The following is a 17,637-nucleotide window of genomic DNA, read 5'->3' on the forward strand; positions in this document are numbered from 1 at the left end:
AAGCAGCAAGGAAAAGGGGAATCTGTCACGTTAAGTGCAGACACACACAACACAGGAGGTGCTTCTGGTTGGGAGATGAGGCTGTTTTGGAACTGCCAGTCTGGCTCCCAGTCAGCTTAAACAGTCAGGAAGAGTCAGTACTGGGAGCCACAGGGCAAACAGGCTCTGCCTCTTGCCAGAGACTGTTTGGGGTTGCTGTGCTGGGAGCAGAACAATGCAGAGACACGTGATTGCTGGGCTAAGGCATCCACAATGAGCAGCCAATGCATCATGCTGGGCAGGAGGCCACAGACCAAAGTTTATAAAGCTTTATTAAACGTTTTGAACAGCTGTGCAATGAACAAACAATACTCTGGAAGTTTCACAACCTCATAGCTTGAACAGCCTCAGGACAGCAACAGCCACTTCTGCTGCTCTCCACCAGAAGACTGAAGGAAAGACAAATAGATGGAAAGGGGAGGGAAACCTTCAAATTTTAGAGGTGTTTTGTGTCAACCTCTAATGTTTCTGAATTACAGTGTCCTCTGCCCCAGGCTGTAGGCCTGACTCACCACCACCTTGGAGTCTTGACATCTTTCTGCCAGGGAAGCTGGAGACACCAGGCATTTTTCCAGCCTCTGCCCTTCTCTAGTCAGTAGCACCAGCATCTTCTGTCACCTCTGGCCCAAAACCATTATCTCTGAAAATGGCTGTAGCATTCACTGCTTCAAGCCATGCCCCCACCTCATGGACCCACACCCAGCCTTTTGGACTAGCGTGAGTTTTGTAGGGTAAAGTTTACAGTGGCTTCCAAAAACCCTGTGTCTATGCAGCATGCTGGTTCTTTCTCCCTACAGTGAATACCTTGGTAAACCCAGGACATGGAGGAGAAGGGGAAGAGACAGTCTCTACTGCCTGTCAGGCTTTATAAAAGCAGCAGCATAACTGAGGCTTTCAGGCTGGGATCTTGGAGCATAGAGTTCAGAAAGCACTTCAGCAGTGCACACATCTCTTTGGCAGGCTGAGCAGGAGGAGATGACTCAACTGCCTCTGACTCCAGCAGCTTTTGGCCAAGTCCATTTGTGAGCTGTTGCACTCGCCCTTGATCAGCAAGGTGGGAAGGCTGGCTCCCCACAAAGAGAGACTGAGAGAATCTTGTAGCTATTCAAGCAGGATCAGTGGGCCAAGAGCCCTGAGTTAGACCACCATGGCCTAATGCAGACAAGTGACACACGACTCCAGCACTCCCAGCTGGGCAGGGGCCAGCGGCTCAGGCTTCCAGCAGTTCTCAGTTGAGAGGGCTGGTGTCTGTTCCCGGTGATACGGGAAAGGAAAAAAGACTTCTGCTTCTAAAAAAGCAGGTGGTGCTGCCAGAGTTCACACAGTAAACGAGTCGAATTTCACAGGCAGAGTGGGAAGAATTCGCCACTCCAGTCCACACACAGTTACAGGAAACAGGCTGTCCTTACTTCAGTCCCATACCAAACAACCCCCTCCTCCCCAGCCCCACCCCCTTTTTAAAAGCAAAACAAAGAGCCCTCAGCAGACTGGAAGATTATGATTTTCTAGGTGCCCACTATGTTGGGATCATGAGCTGATTCCGGCAACTGGGATCCTGTGCAGTGATACAAGAAGCAGTTCCCCCAGCAGCTGTAGCAGATGAGGAAGAGAGCTGCCAGGAAGACCAAGGCACAAATTGTGCAAGGTTTCCGTTCCAGGAGAAAACTGAGCAGGTAGAATCCCATGAACATTGAGTGACTGAACCACAATGCTGGGTTGAGGGGCTTGGGTATGAGCAGGACAGGTAGCAACCACTGAAGGCAGTACATCGTGCCTGGCTGGGGCCTCGTAGGCAGTAGCAGTCAGATGTGCTCCAAAACAGGCCCCAACAACTCCTCTGGAGGGCAGGCTGCTCTGTAGGGAGGGGAAAATGTCACACTGTCAGAGAAACGCAAGGAAAAAATCAACTGACATTCTTCCAAAGCTTCATTTACTCCCAAGGATCATATGCTGATGGTTGAACTCTCAGTACTAAATTCTGGTGTGTCATGGAGCTGGTGGAAAGCTTCCTGCACCACTCAGCTGGGGACAGGATCAGCTAATGCTGGTATAGAAGTATGTTCTGTGTGCTCTGTACCTCAGGCCTTTATCCAGACTAACACGTGATACCCCTTTAACATAGTGCAGTATCAGAAAGGGAGAGGTGGAATTGAGAAACAAGCTGCCACAGCCTTCCCTAGACACATTGATCCAAGACAGTCCAAAGGCTTGAGTGATGATATAAGAAATGCAATTGAAGAGTGAGCATTATTTGGTGCTACAGGGAAGCATTAAGGAAGAGTTAGTGTAAGGAATTGTTCTGCAAACAAATAATAAAGTCTTCCAGCAAGACACCACCAGACAGCTACACATCAAGCTACCCAGGAAAGCCCTGGAAGTGTCCAGGCTGTAAAACAAAGGGGAGGACTGTCCCTTGTTTAAGGATTTATAATCCTTGCCAAAGAGCTAAAGTCAGATAAGACAAAGTATGTGAATAGATCAAATGGGGGGACAGGCTCAAAACGGCAATTTCTGTAAGTGCTGTAAACACAGGATTTCCTCACTTGGATTATTGTAAAACCCTCTGGAAACTGAGCTTTAAGGGCTTTCCTGGGCAGGGATGGCAGCACACTACAAGTCCAGAAAACCTGCTCCTACCTTTAGCAACCACCTCAATGACACCGTGTGCTTTTGTTTTGGTTTTTTTTTCCTTTGAAGCACTACAAACACCTTCAAGACTTTCAAATGGCTTTAAAAACAATAAATGCTTCACTCCCACTAAGAAGAGTCTGGTGGGGACAGCTCCTTGCAGCAATCACTCAGTGGAGCTCCCTCAGAAGGATGAAGGGCTCAGCCGAGCCTGTCAGGATTACAGCTGGGGGGTGGGAAGGTTAGTAGGATGAAGGAGTGAGAATGTAAACAGACAGCACACATTCCACTGGCTCCTGTTGGCAGAAGGGATTTCCTGGCAAAGGGAGGGAGAATGAGGGATTGCAGAGAAAAGCCAAGAGAAAACCACACGTGGCTCTCTTCCAAAAGAGAACACTGAGGTCAGACTTGTCTCACAGGTACCGATGGGCTCTGCTGTCAGCAGCAGGAAATGCTGCCATCCTGCACAGCACAATCTATTTTAATGTTAGTAGGAAAATGCAGGCCAACATCTCCACCAGCACAAACATTATGTGGGGAAAGGAAAGCACATTGTGCTGGTGCTCCTGCAAGGGAGTGTTCTTCAGCAGAGAGGGCAGCTGGGATTCAATTAATAAAACTAAGCTGTAGCTCAGTAGCCAGAGTGAGGAAAAAGTTATTTTATGCTGCAATACAGCTAAAGCCAAGTGACAGGAATAAAGCTCCCAATGTTTTAGGCAGTTCACTCACTTTAAGGGCAAGTCTAGTCCAAAGCCTTTTCCCACATCTACAAACTGGAATTAGCTATTACTCATTACATAACAAAACATGCTGTCTGCTTGCCTTTGTGCATTGCTCAGATGTTGCTGGAGTAAACAATACCACAGAAGTACTATACAATCTCTCCAAGGGGAAGAATGGAGAGAAAAAGATCTAACAACTAATATTTGAACAGGAAGGTAACTAAACCCCATCACTCAACTTTTCAGTTCAGATTCCATTGAATGCAACAAAGTTATACTAAATCAATGATCTGCATCTGCCTTAATTCTCCTGAAACGTTCTCTTCAATTTTTTTTCTCACAAGTGTTCCAAACACTGAGCATTAAAAACCACTGCATAAACACCATGTCATGTTTTTGCTAGATCCAGCCCTAAATTTTATCAGCTTGACTTCTGTGGCAATTTGTGTCACCTGTTCTTGACACTTCAGTTTAAAATGCCTACTTTGCTTTGGGTTTTCTGATTCTAGAGTAAAGAAATGGGTAAAGAATTTGTCTTGTCAAGTAGCACAAGCCTGAAACAAAGAACTGGAATTTTTCAGGACTAATGTCACAAATCTCTCAGCTTTAATAGAGTCATATATCATTATTGAGCCTTTAGCCCCAAACTTTACAACTGACTACAGTTAGAAAAAAAATCATCATTTGTGTTGTAGCTACACTTTGTACTTCGTGGTCCAGCCTCCTTGCTCCTACAATGCTCTGAATAGTAACTCTCTCAACACTGAGTTGATTCTAAGCATCTACATTCCTACAAACACAAAGCCATCTCAGAACAAGTTACTCATTTTTAAATATTAGTATTTCCTGTAAGAACCAGTTGTTTGTAACAATCAAGGTAACCACTGCAGAATAAAGAATCATTTAATAGTAGTTATTTTTACTATGAAGTTTCAATGCCAATGCCCTTCAACCTGCAAACCTCTTGGGTTTCTGCCAAATGCAGCCATTCAAACAGCTGCTCTTTGTATCTGTAGTCAGCCTGTATTCTCACCTGCCCCTTCACTACCAACCAGTTAAAGGCTGAGGACCCTTTGCTGCATCCCACAGCTGATCCTAGACAAAGCATTTACTACTGGAGGTTGTTACAGCCCTAGCTCCTCAAGGGACTTTCCACCAGTAAGATAAGTGCTCTTCACTAGAGATTCTTTGTACAGCTGGCATTGAGACTGAGTTTTTCTTTACACTCTATTGATCAAAGAGAAACAGCACCTCCTGCTTATCAGCTCTTTATTGAACAGGGAACATTCTCCTTCATGCCCAGGACAGGCAGATCCTTCTGGAAGCCACAACAATATTTGGTTTTGCCTGGTTTCTCAAGCAAGGTGAAATTTGCAATTTAAAGCTCCCTACCTTGTCTTTGTCCCCTCCTCACAATCCAAGCCAAAGATTACCACGTTCCAGAGCAAATAATAACCTGTCACCCAACAGGACTGGTTTCACAACTGCATCCTGCTTTTCCTCAACCAGTTGCTCTTGTTCTCCCCTGCCTGACTCACCTCTTGCCTCAGCCAGCCCAGTGTCCCGCTATCCTCAGGCCTGCTCCTGTGCTGCTCCTCCTGTCACCTGATTTGGTGGCCCCTCATGTTTACCCGACAGCTCCTTTCCACTTCCTCCTTTCGCCCCTCCACAGCTCTTGGAGCCACTCACTTCAGACCCCTCAGCAGCAGAGCTGGTGATGCTCCAGCTGTGGCCCAGTCTGATCTCCACGTGCAGCCGGATCCTCCTCCTGCCAGTTCCTGCAGGCAGAGGAGCAGCCAGGGGAGGTTCCCTGCACACCTTAGTAAACAAGCACCAATATTTTTCCACATGCTTATTAGCTGGCTTCCATTGCATTCCAAGCTGTCATCTTCCCTCCCAAAAACATTCAGGTCCTACTGGTGTATGTTTGTGCGGAGGATTTTGGAATTCCAGTGCAAAGGCAGCAGCAGACCTTTCCCAAGCAGAAACAAAATTTCAATTATGACAGGTCTAGAGTGAGTAACACGGTGCAGTGTTTTACAATGGATCAGTCACGTTTTGGAATAAATCCACCTGAGGAGCTAGCAAGCTGTTCCTTCATATTCCACAAGCTCAGCAATTAACACACTGAGAATTGTTCCTACACCATAGGTTTGGCACATCAGTATGTCAATACCAAGGCTGTACCTTCCTCAAGAACGTTCGAATTCTTTAACAGTCCATTAACCCTGGAAGGGGAGAATCATCAGGCAGCTTTCCTTAAGCACTTCAAGGGTAAGCTTGTTCAGGCCTTACTAAGGCAGCCTTTAAGCCAGTGCTGTCCACACAGAATTCCCCCAGCAGATGCTACAGAGTCTCCCAGGCTGAGAGCTGAAAGGCCTGCAATAAAACACTGAGTAACCCTTTTATTGGCACATGCTGGTATCATCCTCTCCCCTTCCCAAAAGCTGAAGTCTCTGCTTGTGATGAAAAGCCACACTGGTTAGACAAAAGTCTCTCAAGTTATCCGGTGCACATGAACTGAAGAGGAGGCCTCAGGGATGTGTTTCTTACCTCCAATGCTCACCTGTCTGCTTAAAATTGTTTTAATCAAAAACCCTGTCACAACTACTAACTGATGTGTGTGGGCAGTGCCTCACACTGCCAATGTGTGTTCAAAACCAACTCAAATATCATGTAGCACCCAAAACAGCTGCCGAAAAATACACAACATCTCAAACACTGGGACAAAAAGAGAGAAGAACAACTATCAAGTGACAAGTTTGAAGAGTTCAGCTAAGAAAAGCAACAGCAGACCAGCTTCCCAGATGCCAACCCTCTGTCGTAAACCCAAGAACCATAACTGCTCAAACTTTAAAACCTATTTGCAGCAGGGATTAACTTCTCTAGGGTTTTTTTTTTTAGCCTTGCCTCTATTATTTCAATTTTTTAAAAGCTTTATCTGCTGGTATGACTCAGCTGGAAAGAGAGAGTCTATAATTTTTGGCAAAGGCCTTACCCTAGTCTTGAATCATACCTTGGACACTTGATGTAAACTCAGAAATGGTGCAATGTAATCACAACAGTTTCCAAAAGGAACAACAAATCCTCTATTAACCAAGCCTTGGGGTGAGTGTTCTGATTTCTCAAGCTAGACACAAGCCAAAACCACTCACTTGGGGAAAAGTGGAGGCTCTCTGTTGAGCCACCACTTTCAAAGCTGCCCTCAGAGCTTCACTTTTGACAGGGGATGGATTAGCTTTTGTCCAGAGCAGCACCCACTCCATCTGGACTGCAATGCCCTCACTGTACCAGGGTGAATCCTCCTCCACCCATGAGCAGGAAGGCAGAGGAGAGATCCAAACTAAAACTGTTTTTTTCAGAGAGCTTGGAATGGGCCTGGAAATCATCAGGAATCAGAGGAGCAGAAGCTTAAGTCAGGCAGCTCTGTGGTGGGAGGAGATGTCAGCAGTCACAGCTGTCATCTCAAGTATTACTATTTTCATTTGGACTAATTCATTAATTTTCGGATGTCCTCATTCCCACCTTCTGCCTTTGTTTAACTACCACAGATCACAACTTCTAGGCCCATTCCAAGTTCCGTGAAAATAGCAATTTTAATTTCAGTCCTTTTCTAACTTTTGTGCCTTCAGCAGGCTTCAGAGGTCCAAATACAGCCTGATAAGGGTGACTTTTCTGCATGTCAGATTAGGAAAGGCAAAAATGCTGTTTGGGCAGGTATGAGGAGTTATGACCTATAGTTTGGAAAGACAAAGCTTACTGCACTATGACAGTACTTGCAAGGTCCATCGAAATGTTTCAGTACCAAGGAAGAGTGGAAGAGTTCAGCATGTTGTGGACTGCATCTAAGAGCTCATTTTTCCTCTTCTCGGCACTTCCATGTGGGATATCACGAGCAATGTTCGTATGACAGAACAGCCTGTAAACTCACTTTGTAGCTGGCTCAAAGCACGCATGGGGGCTCGGGGAAGGGGCCTGGCCGGGCACAGCAGCGCTGCAGAGCGCTGTAGTCACAGACTATCACAGAATTCCCCTGGTTGGAAGGAACCCACAAGGCCCATCCCAGTCCAGCTGCCTGGACGAAAGCTCTGCAGAGCACTGTGCTGCCCTGGGGAGAAGCCGGCCCGGGTTTCCTTGCAGAAGGCGCTGAGGAGAGCTCGGAGAGCAGGAGGAAGGGAGGGGAGGGCACACACAGTGCTGTTATTTCCATGCTGGCACCGAGCTCAGGGGCGGTTGAAGCCTTTTCCATCCCGGCGCACGCACGGCTCCTCCGCTCCGGGACACCTTCCCCCTTGTCCCCCCGAAGCTCGCGGGGTTCCCCCGCTCCCCCAGCCCGCCCCTCGCCGCTCCCCGGCCCGTACTCACCGCGCCTCACGCCGCCATCCCGGGGCCGCCCTGAGCAAGGAGAGAGAGGCCGCCCGGAGCCGGGGAACCGCCCCGCAGGCCCCACGCGGCCGGCCGGCTGTCGCCGGGAGCGCTGCCGGTGCCGGTGCTGTGCGGCGTCTGTTCCGGGAGCCGGGAGCGGGGAGCGGGGAGCGGCCGCTCCTCAGGCGGGTCCCCACAGCCCCGCGCGGCGGGAGCGGGGCGCGGCCGGTACTGCGCCTGCGCGGGGCGAGCTGCGCATGCGCACGGCGCGGGCGGCGCTGGGAGCCGGCCTCGGCTGCGGGCCGCGGCTGTGAAAAGCGTTTTTGTGTTTGTGGGCTCTGGGAATGAGCCGCGCTTGGTCTGTGCGGCCCTGAGGAGAAGAGACTGAGGGGAGACCTCAGCGCTGCTTACGGCTTCCGCACGACGGGCGGCTCTCATCTCTTCCCTCTGGTGACAGTGACAGGACCCAAGGGAATGGCCTGAAGTTGTGTCAGGGCAGGTTTAGGCTGGATATTAGCAAAAGGATTTTCACCCAGAGGGTGGTCGGGCACTGGGACAGGCCCCGAAGAGCAGTGGTCACAGCACCAAGGCCGTCTGAGTGCTAGAAGCGTTTGGACAGGGCTCTCAGGCACAGGGTGGGATTCCCGGGCTGTCCTGTGCAGGGCCGGGAGTTGGACTGGAGGATCCTGATGGGTCCCTTCCGACTCACAATATTCAGAGTATTCAGCCGGGCTGGGCAGGGAGCACTGCAGGCCATCCAGCCGCCCCCTGCTCCACTGCATCCCCTCCAGCACCGTGGATCGTGTTCAGGGGACATGGGAATATCTGCAGGGAACGACCTCAGTGGCAGCCTGTTCGAGTCACTCATGCAGTAAAATTCTTCATGGTCAGGTGGAACTTCCAGTGTTCTTGTTAGCTCATCCCACTGTTCAGCAACACCAGGGAGAGCCTGGCTCCATCCTCAGAACACCCTCCCTGCAGCTGCTCACAGGCATTGATAAGGTCCCCTCTCAGTTGTCTCTCCTCCAGCCTGAACAGCCCCAGCTCCCTCAGCTTTTCCTCCTAAGAGAGATGCCATCTTCACAGCTGGGCTCGCCTCTGGGAGCTCCATGTCTCTCCTGTACTGAATAACCCAAAGGAGCCCAAGGGAAAGAAGAAAGTCCAGGAAAAACAAAAAACCCACAGACCACAATCTGGAATTTTCACAACCATTTAAAACCCACCCAGCCACAGTTGCAGGGCCCCCCACATTTCCCACAGAGTTTTCCACTTGGCTGGCCTGTACATTTGATGGCTATGATAAGGCCTGCTCTCCCAGTGCTGGCAAGCATGTATCCAGCCTGGGATAGTTTCCCTGTGCTCTGTCATTATTCCAGGCTGACCTCTTTATGGGGTGTTTAAAATTCCTGGTTTATGGCACTGCACAGGAATGGCCCTAAAGCTTTTGGCTGATGCTAGTTCTCATGGTTCATAGCAAAAATAACTACTAGATGGCAGCTGATGACTCCCATGGCACTCCATGACCACTCAGTTGGCTTCAGGATCCCACCCAACACCAGCAGCAAGGAGGCTTCATCTGGGGAACTGGGCTGCTGCAAGCTGCTCCAGCACACGCTGCTGGCTGCAGTCTGTAGGACTGATACTGGATCTAACCTGACACAACTTGAGGTCTCCAAATCGTTATGCAAACTGCCATGTGGACCCTCATGCCTTAGATTTCTGCCCTGCTGTGGGAGCTGTGTGCTCTCCTGGATTTTGGTTGTAGTTCCAGCCTTCTATAAAGAAATTCCATTTTGCACTTGAAACCTGGCTGTAAGCATCATGATGTCCCACCCCCCCGGCACCTTGTTCAGCAGGCAGGGATCCTCCAAAAACTCCTATTTCAGCAGGCACTGGAGGCTGCATGGAGCCATCCAGTGGAGTGGATCTGTAAGGAGCTGCAGAATAAAGAGCATCTCTGGCATGGAAGAGAAAGGTAATCTCAGGCCACTGGGAACAGATTGTTCTGTGCAGGACAGGAGGCCATGGGGTTTTTATGGCCTTTGTGTTTCAAACAGCTCTTAAAGGACCTCTGGCTGTGCCCTGCTTTGGTTCTGAGGAATATTTCTTCCAAAGATTTCCCTGTCCTTTGTTTAGCTGGTTGTAAGCAGTGTCTGTTCCAATCACAAAAGCCACATCTGAGATGGAAAGGGCGTACCCCTGAGAGCAGCACTGTCAGAGGCCAAGCAGCACCACCACTGACCTCCTGCTGTTCTGTGTGAACCACAAAAGGGTGGTAATTTGTATTTTGAGAAAATAACTGAGGAGCACAGTGGTGCCAGTTTTCCTACACTCCCAGCCCAGGGCTGGCTGCAGCTCAGCATTGGGGGTCTGCTGAGCCAAGGCTCCCCAAAGTCTCAGGGACACTCTGGATACAGAGGAGAATCTTGTGCTGTGACATAGGGCTGAGCAATGGGGGGTTTCAAAATCCTGCAAATAGAAGTTGTGAGCAAGAGAAGCTTTTTCCTGAGAAAGGTGAAACATGGCAGTTGTGAAAGGTGAGATGTTAGAGCAGATGAATCCCTCTCTTTGCTGCAGATCAAACCCCCCTTGTCTGGTCCTGCCTGCATCAAATCCCAGCTGATCCAAGCAGTGTGCTACAGACTTGGCAGCTCACAGTCTTAGGGGGTCAACTCTGCTTGTAAGATGAGAAAGCAAAACCAACCAGAAGCAGCACAAAGGTACAAAACACTCAAGTTTATTTCCAGCACCATTCTCAGCATGTAAGTTACACCTCTCCCAAACAGAAGTCTTTTACTTTTCCCAGTCCCACAGCAGTGCAGTTCAGTAGTCTATGGGCTTAGAGCCATTTCCAATCGCAGCAATGGAAGTGGTCTCTCAGCTTATTGGATCCCAAGAGAGATCCAGGCAGCAAAACAGAACAAGCTGCTTCCAGCAAGACCAGAGGCAGCAGTGCTCTGCTCTCAGTGTCCCCACAGAGCCCTGCAGGCAGCGCTGGCTGCCCTGCTCCCTCTCAGAGTGGGGGTACCCCCCTGAATTTTCGGATGACGTTGGCCAGCCGCTTGGCCAGCCCGCCCCGGCTGGGCTCCTCCACGTGGAACGTCCTGGTCAGCAGGTTGTAGAAGGAGCCGTAGCACACGGCCACCACGGTGCAGGTGAGGCAGATGACGTTGTAGGGCATGCTGAAGTCTGGTGTTGGCAGGTTCACCAGCAGCGGTTCCGTGTACAGGCGCACAAAATAGCTGGAGCCATCAGAGGAAGGAAACCTGGAGAGTGGAAGAAGGAAAGGCAGGGTCAGCCTGCACAGGACCACTGCTTTGTGCTCACCAGAGAGGACAAGAGCAGCCAGAGTGGTTGGGGAACAGCACCACTCCCCAGCACAAGCACACTCACAGTGAGGTGAAGAGAGGACTCTGCTCCAAATCCATGTCCTTCATTGCAGTGACACTGGGCACCAGGGCACTGAGCACAGATGAACTAAGGGCAAAGAGAATACACACCAGTGTCAGTCCTGACACCAAAGACATCTCCTGGGCAGAGGACCTGGGCAGCAAGTCCTATGCAAAGCCCAGAAAGAGATGAGGAGCTGAGGAATGTCCTTACCCAACATAAAAACCGTGATTTGGGTCAGGTGGGTACTCTGTCCACTTCAATAATGCTCTCTCAAACTGGATTGTGATCTTGGTGACAGAGTTGGCTGGCAGCTGGATCAGCATTTCCAGGAGGTGTGGCCGTCTCCGGTCCTGGGCTGGCTGGTAGTGGATGTAACCTAACCCCAAAGAGATTTTGGCAATGGCACCAGGGGGACCTTCTCCAATCTCACATTGCCTGGAGATCTACCATGAGGTGGGTGATCCTGCTTCAGCTGTCCTGAGATACTGTCCTTGTCTTTTCTGGGCATGTGAAGATGTACCCATAGCAAAAAGCATGTGTTAAATTTACCTGGACTTTAAAGCTACTGACCCATGAAAGTCAGGTATTCATCAGCAAAGGTATAAATGCAAAATAAAACCCAATCATCAGGTTTAAATTGAGCTTCCTGTGCTACAAAAATTAGTTCATGTTGGTTTAAACCCTTGTTGGATTATGAAACACCATCCACGTGCCTCTTATAAATAAAACAGACTTAATGATCTCATCTGCTGTGAGCACTGAATTTCGAGCTAGGAAAACATCCTAAAACGTTTTGTTTCAACTCCCCAGTTCCCCAGTGATCACTGGGGAGGGACTAAACCATCTTTGAAATGAGCTGCTCATGCCAAGGGATTCAGGTGCCATGTGCTGCTTGGGGGGTTTACTTACTTGGCTTGTTTTCCTTCCCTTTGGTGATGATGGTGAGGGTGTGCACGTAGAGCCGCAGGTACCAGGGCACAGTCTCCAGCAGGATGACGGGGAAGGCTCGGTAGGGGTGAGTGTTGTAGATGAGGGTGCAGATCTCCCCCGTCTGCAGCCCGTATCCCCCCACGTAACGCTGAGCGTGGAGTGTGGGAATGGGCATTTCCGCTGTGGAAGGGGAAGGACAGGAGTGGGGTGATTCTCAGCCCTGGAGCCCTGGCCAGTGGTGCAGATAAAGTGAAGTTCTGCTCACTCACAGCTGTCTTGGGGCCGCTTCCACTTCAGCTGCACATTGAGGCTGCGAGATGTGTTGAAGAGCGAGGGGTTCAGCAGGTCATAGACAGCATAGGTTTTCTTGTCCCCCTGGACAACAGCTTCATGTACTGATGTTGGAGGGGGGGACACTTCCAGTAGCTCCTTTTCCTGAGGAAAGGAAATGGACTGTGAAAGGAAAAAGTGCCCCTTGAAGAAACTGGCAGCACCAGGCAACGTCTCTCCAAGTAGCCCTGAGCTTTCCCACCCAACAGCCAGCTCCATACTCTTGCTGATACCACCAGGCTCATCCCTCAGCCCTGCTCAGAGCAAGGAAATCACCTCCCTTTGTTAGCCCCTGAGGAGCCAGGCCACGCAGGGGATGGAGGTGAGGATGCTTCCCAGCCACATGAAGTGGCTGAACTGAGGGAGTGGGACATGATTTCTGGCCCATGAGCTTACCTTGTTCTTAGGGGAAATGTCAACGTAGACTTTGCTCTGCGATGCCAGAGGACACGTGTCAGTCAGCGTGCGAGAGAACATCTTAAAGAGGGACCAGTCTGTGGGAAGCAAGGTCAGGTGGCAAGTCAAGTGCTGCAGGCTGGGAGCGCTCCAGTACAGCCACCAAGCTTACCTTTCTTTCCTTGGCCACTGGAAAAGAAGTCAAAGACCACAGTGAGGGTCTGTCTGAGCTCCCAGGACACAGCCAGGCAGGAGGCATCCTGGACAAGAAAGAGACAAACGGCTCTGATCACACTTTGTGGAGAGGGAGGACACCAGGATTGAGCTGAACTCCACCAAGATTGCAAGATTTCCATTGGGGTTACCAGAGAAGCAGGATGACAGCTGTGTTAGACACACTGAACCCATCACAGGGCAGATGGGCACACCAGTGTGATACCTTGCAATGTGACCAGGTGGCTTTGGATTTTCTCTTGGGAAAACAGTGTTCAGGAAGGGAGCTGAGGCCAGCACTTACCCTGCAGATAGGGCGGATGTGCACTGCCTGTGAGTGGTAGCTGCTGTGGAACAAGCGCTCAGCCTTCAGCAGCACAGCAAGTCCAGCCTGCAGGGAACAAAGGAGAAACTCAGCCCCTGCCCCGTCCTCTGCTCCCACCGAGAGAAAGGCCCTGAAGGAACTTCCCAGTGCACGCTCCCAGATTGCTGCTGGGAGCCCAGCTCCATCAGGAGTGGCCCAATTAGGCAGCAGGACTTATCTTTACCTTTGAGCCACATGGCAGCAGCTTCTTCCAAGGGGTGAGGTTCTCTGTGCAGACGACTTCCCGCGGCAGGACAGCGTAACGCAGGAGATGGTGATCCGTCCCTGGCCAGGGACAGGGAGGTTATCAGGCTGGTATTGCTGCAGGCAAGACAGCAGCAGATCTATTCCACCCCCAGTGTACCCTACAGGCCACCACCCTCTCAGTATGTGTGAAATGGCATGAGCTCCACCAGAAGTAGATCCTACTCTGTTCAGAGTTATTGGAAAGAATGGGCAAGAATATATCCTAGCAGATTTATATTCGTGAGTGCTTTAAATCCTGTAGTCCTCCCTGATTTGTAAAACACTTTTCATAGAGACAGGTAAGAGCCTGGGAGCATCTGCCATGTACTACTTGTGGGTTTCCTCTGTTTAAATCCACGCCTTGTTTGTTGGGAGAGGAAATCCTTCCAGGAAGAGGTTAACAGATGCTGTTGTACACACCCAGACCCAGAGTCATTGCAGGATCTGCACCTGGAATGCTGGCAGTGGCACGAGGCAGGACTGAAGTGAGAAGCAAGTGAGAGGGCAGAGCCAGGCTCACCATTGGCTAAACCCAGGGGTTTGAAGGATGCTGTTGGAATCACTGTGTTGGTCGAGTCAATGAAGTTGAGAGAAGCACAGAATATTCCAGAAAGGATGTTACTCAGCTCTTTCCAGGCTTTGTCAACACTGTGTGAGAACAGACACCAGAGATTACTCAGCAGGTCAAATCCTTGAAACAACAAGTGTTAAGTCAGTAACATTCAGTAAATACAGCAGGGTGACCACACTGGGTTACTGAAGCTGCAGGGAGTGTGCAGAAGGACTGCTGGGCTTGCACTCCCCAGCTCTTTTGGTATTTTATTCTGACACATCAGATTTGAGGGACAGCAGAGACACACAGCAGGAACACACAGGCATCACACAGCCAAGGGATATGGCAGTGGGCACAGCTGGTACGTGAAAAGAGAGGCCAGAGGAGCAGGGAGCATGCAGGAGGTCATGTGTATGAGATGGGGAAGGGGCTGTGACACCCAAAGCAATGCCTTGGGGCAGCTCCAAAGGCTGACCCAACCAGCAGACAAGGAATGGGACACTTGCAGGGAGGAGAGAGCTCTGTGAGTCCCCACAGGGCTGCTGCAGCTTGAACAGGGGTGGTGTGCTAAGGGAGATGGTGACAAGTATTGGATGGGAGTCAAAGGAAGTGAGTCATGGGTGAGAGGTCAATATATAGCCCCACTGTATTAGCACAGCAAGGGGTTTGTCATCACAGAGCCCACAAGGGAATTCCTTGGGCCTTTAGTGAACAAGGATTTTCCCTCAGCACCACATCCTGTCCTGTGAACAGATGGGGTATGGTTTTTTTTCAGAGCTACTCCTGGGCTCTTCTTTCCAGCAGACATTTTTCAACCCAGGAGGCCCGCTCACACACCGTGGCTGCCCCATGAGAGATGAGCAACAGCTCCTGGGAGCAGCAGCCACAGAGGGCACCCAGAGGGACAGATCCATGGCTGGGGTACCTACTCGGTGACCGTGGGCTGGAACCAGACCCAGAGCTCAGCGCCAGCGGGTGCCTGCAGGGGCGGCTGCCCCCAGTACCGGGTGCGCCAGAAGCCCTGCGTGAGCGCAAGGTGGAGCTCCCGCACGCCCAGCGCTGCCACCAGCCGCCCCAGCGCCTTCGGGAAGAGCCTGTAGTGAGAGACTGTGGGCAGCGTTAGTCCCTGCCCATCTCATCCCCCGACCCCTTCCCCTGACATCACACCAGCGCCTGCCCAAACATGACGTCGCCCAGACACCGCCTCTGCCCGCACCATCAACACAGCCCGCTCGCGTCACGGCTCCCGGCCCCGTCGTGTGATGTCACCGCAACCCTCCGTCACCACAGCGTCGCCCTGCCCGGTCCCTGCTCACCTCACCCCGCCTCTGACGTCACTCGCACAGCTGACGTCATAAATCGAGGGAAACCATCACGTCGGGTGGGCCCCCCGCGATAGCCCCGCCCCTGCGCCGCGCTCCAGCCAATAGCAGCTCGGTCCGCCCCCGGGCCGGCCAATAGCGGCGCGGTCCGCCCCGGCCGGGCCCGCCCTACCTGAGCCCCGCTGCAGGTCCGCGTCCCAGCGCGTGCGGAACTGGAAGGTGGCGGCCACATCGCCGGTGGGCAGCGGGCTCAGCAGCAGCTCCTCCCGCAGCGCGTCCCGCCGCTCCCGCTCCTCGTCCGCCCGCCCGGGCCCGGGCCCTGCCGCCACCAGCAGCAGCAGCAGCAGCAACAACGCCGCCATCCCTCCGCCCGCCCCGCCCCGCGCTGCTTCCGCTTCCGCCCGCGCCGCCAATGGCGCCGCTTCCGGGGTTGCCATGGAGACGCTCGGCGCGCCCGGGAGCCGAGCCTGTCCCGGCCTGGCACCGGGAGCCGCTGAGCGGAGCGAGCCTGGAGCCTCCGCGGGGGGAAGCGCCAGCCTGGCTGTGCCTACGCCTGCCCCCAGCCCAGGAGCGAGCGCCAGCGCTTTCACAGAACGGCAGAATATTCTACGTCGGAAAGGACCCGCAGGGATGATCGCGGCCGACTCTGGTGGTTTGAGAGGGGGTTAAGCGGTTCCCCCAGGGCTCCCTGCCACCACTCTGAAATTGGTGCTGCAGGGGAAGCCCTGGTGCGCTCTCAGCTTGGGTGGTTCCCTGCAGGGCTTGGCTGTGTCCCAGGACACTGCGAGGACTATGCCTGTCCCCAGGTGACTTCCACTTCTCAGCTTTTTCCTGAGAAAAGAGCTCTCCCTCGCTCCTCGTCTCCTCTCCGGAGGGCAGCGTCTGTCTCCGGGTGCAGAGCCATCCGGGAGCGCTCCGCTTCCAGCATCCGCCAGCCCGGGGCCGCCCCGGGAAAGGGAGCGGCAGCCGCGGCAAGGCAGCGCCGGCGGTGATGGAGCTCACACCGTCTATTCTCCCGGTGATGATTTGAGTGGGGTGATGATTTGCTCCAGGAGGAAATAAGCGTAACAATTACAGCAACGTGTGGTTGTCACTTTCCAGCTGCTATACCGTGTTGATTACCCACTTACCTGCTCAGATCTAAGGTCTTCATGCAATGTTAACTTGGAACTGACAATGTGATTCAGTATTTGTCAAGAATAAGGAGTTACTTCATATCTTTTTTTTTCCCTCTTGCTAATTAGTGACATCACATAAAACCAGAAAATCAGCATGCCCCCCCCAAAAAAAAAAAAAAAGTCATATTTACATAATGTTTGTTTGGTTTTGGTTTGGTTTGTTTTTTACACTGGGCAACTCCTTGCAACAGGATATTGGTAGGTAATAAAGGTTTAGATGCATTTTGGATGTGATCAGCCAAATTCAAGGTAAAAACATACATCCAGGGCTGTTAATTACCCTATACTTGATCAGTTTCCCAGCCTAAGGAAGCAAAAGCACACATTTGTACTGCAGTTATATATGTGGCACTGCAGCTGGTCCCACACAGTGTTGGTTGACACAGGAAGAGTGCAGTAATGTCTCAACACCCCCTGGGAAGCAGCCAGGATGAGGAGCATTCCCTGGCTTCTGTTGCCTATCTCCCAGGCTCCTTTCCCCGTGGTGATCATGGTTGTGCTGATGCAGGGGCAGGGACAGTGCTTTCCTGGCCTACAGCCACTGATGGTGGCCAGGGCCCTGTGGCCAGCTTTGTGCCCAGCTCCTCTTGGCCTGGCCTGCAGGGACTAAGCAGAGTGGGCTGTAAAGTGGCCCCATGTTGGTGGCACCTTCACTGCTGTGGAGCAGCTGCTGGTGTTCTCTGCCCAGCCCATTTGTGTGGGCAGTCCCCATGGTCCCCGTGGCTGGTGGTTCCAGGTCACGAGCACCCCAGCCCTGCTCAGGCCAGCTGTGTCTGTGCTGGCTCCCTCTGCAGAGCCTGAGCTGCTCACCATCGTGACCTGCTGTACCAACAGCCCTTCTCTGCCAGGTCTGTGCTGTGTGGTCCTGCCCTAGGCACAGGAACCATCCCTGGGCTGTGCAGCAGGAGGCTTCATTTGCTCGTGCATGGCACAATGAGCACACTGGCTTTGCACTGCT

The 17,637-nt window shown here is 51.9% G+C and overlaps 2 protein-coding genes across 2 annotated transcripts; both read right to left on the minus strand.

Annotated features, from left to right (window-relative positions):
• Nucleotides 1-293: 293 nt before the first annotated feature.
• Nucleotides 294-2,231, minus strand: BLCAP (BLCAP apoptosis inducing factor). Its single transcript, XM_066330589.1, has one exon. The coding sequence runs from the start codon at nucleotides 1,806-1,808 to the stop codon at nucleotides 1,545-1,547; it is 264 nt and encodes an 87-aa protein (XP_066186686.1). The 5' UTR covers nucleotides 1,809-2,231; the 3' UTR covers nucleotides 294-1,544.
• An 8,244-nt stretch (nucleotides 2,232-10,475) lies between these two features.
• PIGT (phosphatidylinositol glycan anchor biosynthesis class T) lies at nucleotides 10,476-15,879 on the minus strand. Its single transcript, XM_066330597.1, has 12 exons — nucleotides 15,674-15,879; nucleotides 15,109-15,286; nucleotides 14,147-14,274; nucleotides 13,565-13,665; nucleotides 13,321-13,407; nucleotides 12,976-13,063; nucleotides 12,804-12,901; nucleotides 12,347-12,512; nucleotides 12,057-12,257; nucleotides 11,358-11,523; nucleotides 11,148-11,231; nucleotides 10,476-11,020 (listed from the first exon to the last, which is right to left on the minus strand). The coding sequence occupies exons 1-12, from the start codon at nucleotides 15,861-15,863 to the stop codon at nucleotides 10,768-10,770; spliced, it is 1,740 nt and encodes a 579-aa protein (XP_066186694.1). The 5' UTR covers nucleotides 15,864-15,879; the 3' UTR covers nucleotides 10,476-10,767.
• Nucleotides 15,880-17,637: the final 1,758 nt, after the last annotated feature.

This window comes from Sylvia atricapilla, chromosome 16, assembly GCF_009819655.1.
Source record: "Sylvia atricapilla isolate bSylAtr1 chromosome 16, bSylAtr1.pri, whole genome shotgun sequence".
NCBI lineage: Eukaryota > Metazoa > Chordata > Aves > Passeriformes > Sylviidae > Sylvia > Sylvia atricapilla.

What these genes read in the sequence shown, in the direction of transcription:
- BLCAP (XM_066330589.1), bottom strand. Translation starts at nt 1,808, where the DNA reads ATGTACTGCCTTCAGTGGTTGCTACCTGTCCTGCTCATACCCAAGCCC.
- PIGT (XM_066330597.1), bottom strand. Translation starts at nt 15,863, where the DNA reads ATGGCGGCGTTGTTGCTGCTGCTGCTGCTGCTGGTGGCGGCAGGGCCC. An exon ending in GGACCTGCAGCGGGGCTCAG is followed by an intron (nt 15,287 to 15,673) that starts GTAGGGCGGGCC and finishes CGCTGCCCACAG; the next exon opens with TCTCTCACTACAGGCTCTTC. An exon ending in ACATTTCCCCTAAGAACAAG is followed by an intron (nt 12,513 to 12,803) that starts GTAAGCTCATGG and finishes TCCTTTCCTCAG; the next exon opens with GAAAAGGAGCTACTGGAAGT.